The sequence below is a fragment of the Mytilus californianus genome, unplaced genomic scaffold, assembly GCF_021869535.1.
Source record: "Mytilus californianus isolate M0D057914Y unplaced genomic scaffold, xbMytCali1.0.p SCAF_6, whole genome shotgun sequence".
NCBI classification, from domain to species: domain Eukaryota; kingdom Metazoa; phylum Mollusca; class Bivalvia; order Mytilida; family Mytilidae; genus Mytilus; species Mytilus californianus.
In genome coordinates, this window is record NW_026262712.1 from 72,102,711 (window position 1) to 72,117,205 (window position 14,495).

General features: G+C 32.1%; 1 protein-coding gene across 1 annotated transcript in view; it reads left to right on the top strand.

The window, feature by feature from the left end:
• Positions 1-338: 338 nt before the first annotated feature.
• LOC127706216 (uncharacterized) overlaps positions 339-14,495 on the top strand; it is a 75,816-nt gene continuing 61,659 nt past the window's right edge. The window contains exons 1-9 of the mRNA XM_052210698.1: positions 339-494; positions 1,012-1,225; positions 2,457-2,559; positions 3,748-3,901; positions 5,737-5,963; positions 7,813-7,975; positions 9,777-10,002; positions 10,551-10,779; positions 11,192-11,389. Coding sequence (XP_052066658.1) covers positions 368-494; positions 1,012-1,225; positions 2,457-2,559; positions 3,748-3,901; positions 5,737-5,963; positions 7,813-7,975; positions 9,777-10,002; positions 10,551-10,779; positions 11,192-11,389 — 1,641 coding nt within the window. The 5' untranslated portion in view covers positions 339-367. The remainder of the gene's footprint in view (positions 495-1,011; positions 1,226-2,456; positions 2,560-3,747; positions 3,902-5,736; positions 5,964-7,812; positions 7,976-9,776; positions 10,003-10,550; positions 10,780-11,191; positions 11,390-14,495) is intronic.

Here is a 14,495-nt window from a genome sequence, read left to right on the forward strand (position 1 = left end):
TTTAAAGTTACTTAAAGTTGGCTATATTTATTATCTTGTGTAGAAATTCCAATAGGTAACATATTTTACTTTACTGTAGTAATTAAACCATTTAGCAAACAATTCGATTAAATGTATAACATCTAAATGCAGAGTGAAAAGTGACTAGTCTACCATTTAGGTTAGAAAGATAACAGAGAAACTAAAGAAAGTCAGTGCCCGAAAAGTCTTAAAAAAGACCATTTATTATTCAAAGACTGCAGCATCAAAACCTAGTCTTTTATTGTTTCATAACTTGCAATGTTGCTATACTTAAATGATTAATGTTAGTCATATCAATATTTCAGGATGTCCTGCAACAGTATCTGGACAGAATTTTGAATGCTGCATGCCACTGAAGTTCCGATCTGGAAATAGGAATGTAAATGTTAAGTTTACTGTGTCTGCCTGTGATGAGGTACAATACAGTGTGGAGAGGAAACAATGGACTAAAGCTGGATTGTCAGCCATTTCTGGTTAGTAATATGCCTTCATGAAAGAAAACCAGAAATTAAAGATAAGCATTTTTGTACTTTATTTGCTATTTATGAAACATTTAATTCCATATGCATTCCTAATAAATATCTTTCCTATAAAACATTTCAAGCATAACAGAAATCGTATGTATAGTCATCATTCACTAATTATATATAACCATCCTCTTATTTTCTATCTATGTTGAACTTATGCAAGAGAAATAAATTCAAAATTAAAATCAGGGCATACATGCACAATCTAGAATTTTTTGGGTTTTATTTCGTGAATCCTCACATGCGCTTTTCATCAGGGCTTGGATAGGCTCTTTTTTGAAATTGTAAGAAGAATTAAAAACTTGAACAGTTTCTTTATACTTAAATCTTAACCAAAAAATATTTTGAAATCATGATAGAAAACTTTAAAGGTTATTATATTTGATTCAGCAAGTTTTGAGAAGTGGTTCAAAGATAAGGTAAAAGAATAGGTCCTTCTTAACTCTTTCACTTTACTCTACAGGCAACCAAGTATCAGAGGACCTAGGCCAATCATTCCAGCTGAACTATACCCTTATAGATGCTCATGGGTCAGTTAGAGTTACAATGTCTCTACAAGCATGCTACCTAGCTCAACAACAGCCATGTGATATATATGAATTGACCCCTAAAACTAGTTTAACCATTACAAAGCCAACATGTGCTGGTAGGAGGAGGAGAAAAAGGGAGGCTACTGAGTAAGTTTTTTTTTTATTGAATATGATACTGTAAACAAATATTACATTTTGAACAATTTACATGAAGGAGACACAATTTAATTGTATTTAAGGGCATACGATACAGGGAGGTAATGACATTGCTAATGTAAAATGTTACTTTTAGCGACTAAAAAATGTGACATATTCGGAAACGATGCATTTTTTGGACTGAATATAATAATTAACTTGAAAACCAGTACATAGACCCCTCTTTTTTAAAATAACATTTGGCTTGATTATGTATGAGGTATATTTGTGCCAATTTTTATGAACAAATCACAGATTATTTTTTTTTTTTAATTAAAATGCTGTTTTTTTCCAAAATCATAAAATTTTGATAAAAATGAATTATTTCCAAAGAACTGTTACAAAAGTTCCGAGGTTACTTATGAAAAGATGTTATTCCAAATTTTTTTTTACAAAAATCCACTTGTGTTTATCTTTTGAAACAAAAAAGTTATGTATGTCTCTCATCAGGATAGAAATGTCCAAGAATCCAAAATTTTGAGTAAATGTAAAAAATTTCGACCCCATTTATCTCTAAAAGTAGCACACCAAGGTATATATTTATAACATATTTGAATTGACTAGGTGAAAAATAGCTTGTTTGTCAAAAAAATCATTGTGTGATCAAAACTGTATTGTATGCCCTTAATAGAAAACATGATTTAAGCTGATCTTTCATTACATTTTTGTATATTAAAACAAATTTGTCTGTGTTATTTCCTTAAATAAATGCATTAAATAAAACAGCTAAATTCAATGTCATATGTAATCCAGTTTATGCAAACTAATGGTCTTTTTGTTTTTGCATAAAAAACATGGATGTTGTACAATTAATTGCTTTTAATGTCATTGAAACTATGTTTGTTTATGTCAAAAATGTGTCCAGATTTGTTTTTACTGAGATTGTAGACAAATGCATAGTTAATATTTTTGGGGGTAATTTACGATTTTATCAATAAAATAGAAAGAATAAACAAAGTTGTATTATGTACCACATTTTCCTATTATTTTTACATTTAATAAAGCATTAATCGCAATATCTTCTTTGATTTCAATGAGAGCCAAAATTTGGAACAATATATTCACCAAAAGTAACATCATGCAAGGATGACATAACATTTTATCACTAGGTCACTAGTTTGGTGCAATTTTATTTCATGATAAGAGATGATAGTCACACGATATGCATTGGAATTATTTTTAGACCAAGTCCTGCCAACTTCCATGAAGGAATGAGAATTCTAACAGAGAGAAAGGCATCAAATGAAGAAATGGAATCCTATATTGATAAAGTCAAACAACATGAGGTTCGATATTTTAGTTGATTTATTGTTATGCATGGCCATAAACCAGGAAGGGACATAAAGTGTCCTATGTGTTTATCAATCTGTACCATCTTTTATTAATTTGTCTTTCATAAAAAAACTTAAAAGTAAAACTCTACCGAAAGTTACTCAACTGTCAAATATAGGTCAAATTGACTAAAATGTGTTTGACCTTTCCAATAGAATAAGGTCATATTGAGAAAAGAGGATGTTTTTTTTTTTAATTGACACAACACATAACTAAACAAAAAGGGGAAGTAACTATATTTAAGTTACTTCCCCTGTTTGTTAGTCAATTTGACCTATATTTGACAGTTGAGTAACTTTCGGTAGAGTTTTACTTTTAAGTTTTTATGAAACTTTAATCGTTTTGCAGTCCTCTTGTATAGTGCAAAACATTTCTGAACATTTTATTGGAAGAATAATTGTTGCATTTAGTATCATTTCTCATCAATCCAGTGTTTTTAATTAGTTATGAATAATAAAAAACGTTAGATTTATACCAGCCTTAAGCCAGGAGACATGAAATGAAATTTTGCTATGAGATGCCCTTCACTAAACTTTTTAATGTGAGGTACTGTCAAAGCTACCATTTAAGGTAGATATGAAAAAAATCATTTCTTCTTTATGCATACAACATGCATGTAAATTAACAACATTCTAGTCTGCAGTTATCAGATAACTGTATATTATTACTGTGACTTGACCGTAAATGTTGCTCTCTACTTACTGCAGTTTAATCAAAATTCTTACCAAATTGCACTTTGTTTTGATCAACTGGTCAGAAATTATAACCAACTGCTGAAGAAAACTACAGTTAAAAATTACATACCTATTACCTTTCCATTGACAATTGCAATAATGATAAGTATAGAAATTCTTAAAATCATTTTCTTAATTTTCTTAATATCAATGAAGTGGAATTAAAGTCTTATAGGATTGTAAGTATGCTTTATTTTATCACCTTGCACTTTCATGGCTTGACTGTGGTTTTCTACAGCAGTTGGTTAAAATTTCTGACCAGTTAAGCAGTTTGGTTTGATAAAACAAAAATTGCAATTTTGTCAGAATATTGAATAAACAGTAAACAAAATATTTGAACATATTTCTACTAGAGGTGGTATTTATCATTTTGTATGTAGTTAACATTACTGTACTGACATTTTACAGCATGAAGAAAAACTGATGAATTTGGAAGGTGCTGAAATTTCACCTGGCGATACTAAGATAGGACCTAAATCTGCTCTGAAGGCTTTGGGGAAGAATAATCCAGCAGCCATAGTAACAACAGGAGAAGTGGCTGCTCCATCACCTGTTGAAGGGGGTAAATGCCTCAGATGATACTCAAAAACAATTATAGGGAGAGACTCAAAAACAATTATAGGGAGAGTTTTAGAAAAATACCGTTTAAAATCAACTTTTTAGGCCCCCCGCCGTTGGGGAGGGGGCATTAAGTTTTATCCTTGTCCGTCTGTACGTACGTACGTCACTCTAACCGTTCTAGAGTTATGCCCCTTTATCGATGGAAAAATTACAAAATTTTTAGTTTCCGTTCTCTAACTTAAGTTTGCCTCAACAAAATGTTATGAAACTTATACACAATGTTTATTACCACAAAACACAGATCAAGTTTGAATTTTGGTGGAGTCACTTTAACCGTTCTAGAGTTATGTCCCTTTATAAATGGAAAAATTGCAAAAATTTTAGTTTCCGTTCTCTAACTTAAGTTTGCCTCAACCAAATGTTATGAAAATTATACACTATGCTTATTACCACAAAATAAAGATCAAGTTTGAATTTTGGTGGGGTCACTTTAACCATTCTCGAGTTATGCCACTTTATAAATGGAAAAAAATGCAAAATTTTTAGTTTCTGTTCTCTAACTTAAGTTTGCCTCAACCAAATGTTTTGAAACTTATACACTATGCTCATTACCACAAAATAAAGATCAAGTTAGAATTTTGGTGGGGTCACTTTAACCATTCTCGAGTTATGCCCCTTTATAAATGGAAAAAAATGCAAAATGTTTAGTTTCCGTTCTCTAACTTAAGTTGCCTCAACCAAATGTTATGAAACTTATACACAATGCTTTTAACCACAAAACACAGATCAAGTTGAATTTTGTTGGCATCACTTTAATCATTATGGAGTTATGTCCCTTTATAAATAAAAAATTGCCAAATTTTTAAATCCGTTCTGTAACTTAAGTTTCCCCGAACCAAACATTATGAAACCTTTAAACAATACTTATTACCACAAAACTCAGATCAAGTACAAATTTGGGTAGCCTCACTTTCATTGTTCTTGAGTTATGTCCCTTTATAATGTTGTATGCAAGCGGGGGCATCATCTGTGTCCATGGGGACACATTCTCCATTTATTTCTTTTATGTAGCAGTCATTTAACAGTCAGTTAACAAACCAAATTACTGACTGTGGATTCGTTATTGATATTAATTTTCCATACAGTTTTGTGTGTTTGAACAAATCAAATCAAATCAAATAATTTTATTGGTGTAAATTCCAATGCAGGAATGATACCAGCTGACATTTACAAAATACAAATACAAAAATAAACAATAAACAATGACAAATATACAAAGACATATTTTCTCAATGATAAGAGACGCATATTTTATAATATAACTACATTGCATTGAGGTATTATTCATACTTTGTGTTATCAAGCTATTACAATAAGTGTTAATACTATAACAGTTCTCAACAATATTATGTTTGCTTTAAATAAATGTTCTTATCATTCATATTGCTTATTACAGCTACACATACAGTACCTATGTCGGTATCATTACTTTACAAAATGAAACTAAATTTATCTTGTTCAGACATATTAACAAAAGATGGGACTATATCACTTAAATTGCAAAAGAGTGTATATGAACAATTTCACAAAATTAAGTATTAAAAAAAAAAACTTTTTTCGTCAACAAAATTGGTACCCACATACATAGATGAATACACTACTTATTTTCAAGCAAGTGGTTGATATTTTGGTTAGATAGTTACAAGAAATCATTGAAAAAAGAAATTCAATTTTGAATGAAATATAGCCTATATTTGAATATTTTCTTTAATGTGCCACTATGCTCAGCACAATGGAACTGCATAAACAAAAAAATGTTTCTATCTTGGTTACTAGGTTCAGAGATAGCTGATATGATGGGTGCTACAGGTGACATAAAAGGCAGAACAAAACAGGCATTTGTTGTTGGAAGTGGTCTGACTAATGTTGGGATCAAGCTACTGGGAGAGAAACTGGCCAACATGACCATTGGTGACCTGGCTACTATGTTTGATATGAAAAACATTGACCCAGTTCTTATTTACCAACTTGGAGTACAACTAAAAGATTTGGCAAAGGCTTTGGTAAGTGAGACTTGAAAATATAGACATATGTCCATCATCAATTCTTAATATTCTGAAATTTAAATGTATTTAGAATATTTAGAGCCTGCAATCTTAACTTGGCCGAACAGAATATCTTAAACTTTATTTAAGTAAAAAAATGTTATGGCCCCGCCGACTTAGGTTGGGGCCATATAGTGTTACCCTTATCACTCAATCTGTCATTCCATCATTCTGTCATTCTGTCATTTCCCAAGGAACAGTTATACTTTTTTTTTCAAAGCACATTCACGTATTGAGCTGATTTTATAAAGTATGTGAGTCAACTATGATGAGTTACAAATGGAGTTTACTTTTGATTCAGCTCCACTAATTTTTGCCGAAATTAAGGGCTTTGGAATTTGAAAGTTTCCACTCTTCAAAATGGCTTCAAGCTAGTGGGGCCAATCATGTCGTTTCGGACACATCTACCGTTCCTACTCGCTTATTAGTCGGAAAATTGGGAGTAAAATTCATAATCCAGAGAGGGGGACCGACTAATAGACGAGATCTAGCGACCAGAGGAAAAATCCAAGCTTGAGAAAAGTGGTCAGGAGTGAATTTCCTGGTCAAAACTATGTTTTTGATTGCCTAACCTACATAAATCAATAAATAAAAAGTTTTTGTTGAAATTAAATGACTACAATACTGTCTTTGTGTTTTATTTGTTCTTTGGTAAACATTTTCTGCAAATTCGTGTTGAAATTCTACTGTTTCCGGTTTGTGTATTGATTTTCATGGTCACATGGTTTTCCTATAAACCCAAAAGAAGAGCCAAGAACCAAAAATGAAAAGGAGATAACAATGTACCAAATATGTGAAAGGATGTTTTCAGCGGAGTTATTGTGTCATTATTGTGATATCATGATATCAATTCAATGCTTATAAATCATATAATAATCAAAAAATAATTTTAAGATTCATTCCCAAAATCAAAATATTATTCATTAAAGTGTCTCAGGTAAACAAAAATTACAAAATTGATTGACAAGCCAATATAATCCATTGATAACCCCAATTAAGAGACAAAGAGTTGTATTTACTAAAGGTGTGAAAACTATCAGTGATAGGTAAACAGATGACACTAATGAGTTGGAGTTAGTTATTTTAATATATTGATTAGCTTCACTTAATTTTTTTAATCCTTTAATCATCACAATATAATAAGAATTATGAAGTGTACATGCTCATTTAACACCGAGTTATGTATGCTGTGAAAAATATTTTCATCAAGTGTTGATTGACTTTAAATTTTTCAGGTTCATATTGGTTTATATTCGCTTTTCTCAAACAATAGGTTGTTAGTCATACCCTACAAAATCATTGATGCATTACGTAAACAACACATGGCTAATCTAACATTTGAACAGTGAACAAAACAAGAGAAATGAATACATCTTTATTATTAACAGCAATATAAATTATCATGATGAGCATCAACTAAATTCAAACCAAACAAACATTAATGCAGAAATGAATATTATTCCTGGATTTGCATTGGTTTTACCGGCGTTCAGTTACTGTCAGCTGAAAAAAAAATGCCCAAATTTTGTCCGACTTATACGAGGGTCAAGACTAAATCCTTAGAATTTGGAGCTGAAAAGGGCCCCCGACTTATAGTAGGATCGACTATTAGGCGAGTTTATACGGTAGTTTAAATTTGTTTTTTAGATTTTAACTTAGTTTTAAGAAAACATCTGGCAGTTTGATAATTTACCATCAACAGTTAGTTGCACTATAAATTTAAAAGAAATGGTGATGTATGGTATTGTGAGAGAAATGAGAAAATTTATACAAGGAAGATTATTGTTTATGACGAATTGTTTTTCAGCTGTCTGAGTTCATTGACCATATAATGAATGGTCAGATAATGAATATACTGAAATCCTTTGATGTTCCAATGAAAGGAGATTTTAGTTTTCCTAAACAACATGCCACCTTCTTCAAGATCCAACAGACCTATATTCTTGGAGGCTTTATAATAATGACGTTTGGTAAGTGAGCCTGGAGAGGACTAATCACTTATGTTTCATAATTTTTGTCCCATTAATTTATTAGCTCACTGGTCTTAATGGGACATCAGATGGCAATCAGTGTTTGCCAGTTGTTGTCCATCATAAACCTTTTAACAATTTTTATGCCCCACCTAGGGGCATTATGTTTTTCGGTCTGTGTGTCCGATTGTTTGTCTGTCCGTCCGTCTGTCCCGCTTCAGGTTAAAGATTTTGGTCAAAGTAGCTTTTGATGAAGTTGAAGTCCATTCAACTTGAAACGTCAATGAGTACACATGTTCCCTATGATATGACCTTTCTAATTTTAATGCCAAATTAGAGTTTTGACTCCAATTTCATGGTCCACTGAACATAGAAAATGATAGTGCGAGTAGGGCATGGGTGTACTATTGACACATTCTTGTTTTGTCTGAAACCACTGGACCAATTTCAACAAAACTTGGAGTCATTGATCCTTGTATCTAATTGCTGTGATTGTATTTCTTAATTATTATACCCTCGCTTTAAAAAAGGGGGTGGTATACTGTTTTACCTCTGTCTGTCCATCCGTCTGTGCGTCCCATGAATATTTTTCGTCGCATTTTTCTCAGGAACTACATTACAAGGATTTCTGAAATTTGGTTTCAGGGTTTATATGAGTCAGCTTTACCGTGTGATGTGTTTTCAGATTCATCACTCAACAACTTCCTGTTTACCTTATACTTTTATCGGGGCGGGGGTATCATTAGTGAGCAGTAGCTCACAGCTTCACTTGTTACAATTAAGCCCCATCTAGTTTGTAAGGGTTTTCAAAACATAATTTTTTTATTTTGTCTTCTGTTGACATTTTCTGCAACTAAAACACACAAGTTTATTAATGTAAACGACCTAGCAAAATTACAGCATTAATATTATGATAGATTTGTACTAAAATTATCATTACACTAATGAATATACAATAAGAATAACTATTTTGTCTTCTTAATTTGTGACTTCCATCTTTGCAGCCTCCAGTCATAATACCAATCTTGAATAAATTAATGAGGTGAAATTAAAAAATGCCAAAAAAGTTCTAGCATCTCAGGATAAACTGCAAAAATTTGAATATGAATTATTATGCCCTGCAATATGATAGTAGAGGGGCATTATATTTTTTGGTCTGTTAGTCTGTCCGTTCAGGTCCTATAAGTTTTTGGTTACAATAGTTTACTATGAATTAGTGGTCATATCACCTTGAAACTTAGTGCATATGTTCATTATGATGTGAAATTTTATGCCAAATTATGGCTTTGACCCTAATTTCATGGTTCACTGAATATAGTACAGTGACCTAACTTCTACATCATTTGGTCTCTGGTGGAGAGTTGTCTCTTTGGCAATCATACCACATCTTTCTAAATTTAAAATTCAAAGTTTAGGGTTAAGGTTGTTTACAAAGAAGTTTTTGTCACATCAACTTGAAAATAAGCACAACATGTTTATTTTGGGGGTGAATAGAAAAAAAGCCGATGTAATGCCAAATTACAATTTTGACCCCAAGTTCAAGGTTCCGTGAACATGAACATATGTTTGTGTGAGCAGGGCATGGTGTCCTATGGACACAAATTGTTTTTTTGGTGAATGAAAAGGATGATATTATCTGGTTACTTTAGTGCAGAAATGTCATTTGAAATGTCATGAACATGTTATAAAGAATCAAAATCTAAGTTAAACAAATCGTATAAAAGCAGTGATGTTTTTACATGAAATTCATTTTCATAAGTGAAGTCTTTTCAAAATAAGTCACATTAACTTGCATTTATAGAGTTTGGTGCTGGTGCATATTATGGGATGAAGTTTGAGATAGGAGCCAAGTTAATGGATATGAAAGCGTATGCTCAGATAGTTCCCTATGGTGGTGTAGAAGTTTGGGGTGAGCTAGGAATAGGCTTCCTGTTGTATGGCAAAATTAGATTGGAAGGCAGAATTATGGATCTGAGATTTCCAACAACAGCCGAAATTGGTTTCAACAAGTTTCCACTTGATGTTGGGTAATACATATTTTAATAGAAGATATTATAAAACCATTTTTTTTAAAGTTGAAAAATTTGGATGTTTTCATACAAAAATGTATTGCCTATTTCAGCTTTTTGTACAGTGAACCCTTACAAACTTGTCTCAACTCAAATTTTGAGAGATGAGTTGGATTCAAACTGCAAATTAGAAAAGAAATGACTCATTGGTATTCTGAAATGGAAATTCTACACAGTAACACCCTTACCGAACAGAGTTAATTTTAAGAAATTCTCAAGGCAATAGTGGATACAAGAATAAAGTACAACTGACTATAATTGACTGAAAAATTAGAATTGTGTTGTTTATATGTCCATTCTGTTTAACCATATATCTTTTTCAACAGCACAATGGAGTTTTTTTTTTAATTTTGACAGTTGGTTTACTTATTTTCCTGCAGTGCTTTTCAGTTTAAGTTGCTCTTATACACTTTGTACAGTTAACAATTTATGCTGACATTTCTTTAAATATTTTAAATTACATCATGTATATAATTGTGACTTTAAAAGTTGTTCTTTATTTTCAGAATGTCGATGTACCTGGAGCTGACACCGATAGAGATAAGACTGCTAGGTCTGGTGACACTTGAAATCAATTTACTGTTTGTATCATTTAAGGTGGTGTTATATAAGCATCAAATCTGGGGATACAAATCTCCAACTATCAGAGCTAAGATGGTGGACACGTTTAAAAAAGAAGTAGACAAGTCTGCTCCAGAAATAGACTCTTTTGTTGATAAAGTAACTGCTGAAAGGGTAAACTTTCTTTCTATATATCTTTAGCCCTGCCACATTGTTGCGCCTTTATCCAGTAATTTTTTTACATTATTGGATTGGGGCCCCCTGAAGCCAGGTGCAGGATTTTCACGCTTTGTTGAAGACCTATTTTTGGCCTTGGGTTGTTTTCTGCTCTTTGGTCAGGTTCTTTGACACATTCCCTGTTTCCATTTTCTATTCTATTTTAATTTAAAAACACTAACCTGCATCCAAAATCTTTTACTGCACAATTGTACCAATATTATGTAACTCCTATATTATGCAGTACTATATAGGATGACAAAGTTTACTAATGGTATTTAAAACTAAAATCATAAACTTTTATCAAGTTTTATATATTTTAAATGATTTTGATATTATCTATCAATAATGCTGGGATTTGTCTAATCAGAAAAAGAGAGGAGCTGCACCATGCCAGGTCCGACAGTTCCCAGGACAAGACTATACGGAGCCTCGTTTTGAGATAGCTGTAAGAGCAGCAGATGACAGATGTCAAGTCAAATTATTTCTAAATGTTGGAACTGTTCCAGGAGGTCATGATGTACTTAAGGAGAAAGAACTGGGAGGCCCATCTACAATAGTAAAGGAGGTAAGAAATGAATGATCTATCTTGCATGATAATACTGTAACAATTCTGAATTGTAAGAATGAATGGTGTATCTTGCATAAGAATACTGTATCAATTCTGAAATGTAAGAAAGAATGGTTGATCTAACTTGCATGAGAATATTGTAACAATTCTGAAATGTAAGAATGTAAGGTCAATCTTGCTGAAGAATAATGTAAAAATGTACAATTCTGAAATGCAAGAATGAATGGTTTCCTTAAATTTACATTAGAATAATGTAAAAATAGACAATTCTGACATGTAAGAATGAATTGTCTATTTTACATCCAAATAATTTGAAATTAGCTATTCTGAGATGGAAGAGATCTATCATGCATGAGAATTTTGTAAAAAATATGCAATTCTGTAATAAGTGAATAGTCTATCTTCTATAAGAATAATGTAAAATTGCTTCTTCTAAGATAGTTTAACATATATATATCATATATATATATATATATATATATATAAGTGCCTATAAATAGCAACACATTACATACAAATCTATGTGAGTGTGGATTAATCAGTACAAAGATTTATACAATTTCACAAATGAAATTATAAATTGCCTAACAATGTGATTTTAACACACTATTTAGTATGTAAATATTAAAATGTTAAAATATTTACAATGTGATAAAAAATAAACGCAATATTTCGCTAGACAAATTAGCTTCATCGAGCGTGCATCTATCCAGGTGAAATCGGATGCAGATAAGGAACTTTTGCTGCTCATTGTACAGTGAATGTTTGCTGCTTAAGAAATAAATTCAAATTTTGAATGAAGTTCAAGATTATTTATTGTTGAAGTAAGTTTGCAACATCCATTGGCCAATATTACAGAGATGTTAAGGACAATGCTACATAATTATTCTTTATCTTTCCTGTATCTTTTCTCGTCTTTTTCATTTAGACCATCAGGTTCTATAGTATGGAGCTGGTGGATCCAAAAGTTTTCTCTTCTCCTTCTCTCCGTGGTGTCCCACTCAGTGTTCAATTCTATGATTTGAAAAGTAACATTATCAAAAGGAATCTGGTGAGGGGACAGTTTTTGTTGGTTTTGTACCATGATCGATGGTTATTTAGCCAAATGTTAAATTTGTCCATTGTTTCTCCCATGTACTGAATACCACAGGTGTTACATGTTAATATATAAATTGAGTTTTTGATTTTACAGTTGGAATTTACGTAGATGGTATAACTTTGTTTTGTAAAGGAGCTGATGAAAGAACTGCTAGTATTGGCAGCTTTAAAAAATAAACAATTCCTTCTCCCACATTGTTTGTAGCAATCAGGAGGTGGAGTAGGTTGCTTTGTTAATACAGCTGTTACTCATTTGTCACAGATGTTTTTAGGTCTTCTGAGGACCCTGACTGGTGGTGAGGAAAAAACTTTTTTCAAATTGGAGTCATTTCTATAATTTTCTAATGCTTTCGAAAAATGGATGACACATTTTTGAAATCAGGATGGTAAGTGAGTACAAGGGGTGTTCTGTTGACTCCTTTATTCTTATCCTTGTACTCTAGAAGAAGTTCTTTGTGGTTATTCGGTTTGCTTTTTCGAAAGCTGTATCTATACTGTTGTTATATTATCCTCGAACAACTAGCTGTTTACGTAGTTGTTCAAGTCTAGCATGCTGCTTATTTTCAGTTGAGCTTATTCTCTTAATTGGCAATGCCTTACTGAAAGGGATACCACTAGAGCAGTGTTTGGGATGGCAACTTTTTGGAATGAGAAGTTGATGTTTGACAGTTTTCTTCATATGGAGATCGGTTATCATGGTTCCATTCTGGATGTAAATCGTAGTATCAAGGAAGTTTATTTTCTCCAATGATGGTCATGTGTAAATTTAATTGAATGGTGGAAATAGTTATTGTTATGGAGCACTAGCCAAGAGGCGTTTTTTCAAGTTGGCCCATAAATATGTTGGCATATGACGGCCATTTTTGTGCCCATACTAGTGCCGTCTATCTGTATATACTGTTTGTCATTGAAAGAGAAGCTGTTGTTCTCCAGCACTAGTTTCAGAAGTGTAACAAGGCACTCAGTTGGAGGATTTTTGTTACTGCCATTGTTCCACACCTCTTCACACACTGCTATTCCTTCGTCTTGTGGAATATTTGTATATAAAGAAGTTTTGTTTGGTTAAGGATAAAGGATTTCCATTTTCTTTAAATAATCAGTTGTATCTTGAATGTAAGAGGGGAGTTCTTTAACACGAGGTTTTAGGTGATGGTCTATAAATTCAGATATCTTTTCAGTTTGGTGACTATTTGCTGAAACAATTGGTCGACCTGGATTGCCAATTTTCTGTATTTTAGGCAACTTATAGAATCTTCCAGCTTTGGCTTTGTTCTCAAGCGGTCGAAGATAATCAAAGGTGTCATTATCGATATGCTTTTGGTCGTACATCTCTTGAAGGGTGGTGTTGATCTTTCCAATAGTATTTTGTGTTGGATCAGTGGTTAATTGCTTGTAAAAATTGGAGTTTGACAGTTGATGATTCCCCTCTTCTATGTAATCTGTTTTATTCATTACAACCACAGTGCCCCCTTTGTCGGCGGGTTTTATTACAATATCCTCTTGTTCTTTTAATGTTTTCAAAGCGATACTTTCTGATTTTGATAAATTATAATATCTTTTATTTGTTATGCAGGATTTTAAATCAGACCTTACATAGTTAATAAATGACTCCCAAGTTTTCGTTTTTACTTTTTGGTGGTTTCCGAGAATTTTTCTTCCTAAATTTCGGAATGGGCGTGTCTTCTTCATTGTCCTCATTATCTGAATCTGTTAATCCGGCTTCCTCAAGATGTTTCTTGCCTCTAAAAAAATCTTTCAAACGTAAACGTATATATATAAAGAATACTGTTAGAATAAACAACTCTTAGAGGTGAATGGTTGATAATGCTAAATAATCCTCTAAGAATGATCTATTCCAAGTCTTATATTTAACAGTTCAGTATCTGTCAAAAAAAGAAATATTCATAAAACAATGTGTAAAGAGGAGCTAAAACAGTCCTGAGCCATCTTCTTTTTGAATAGCTAAAATCTTATATTTTTTCATTCATGCTCTAAATGCATTAAA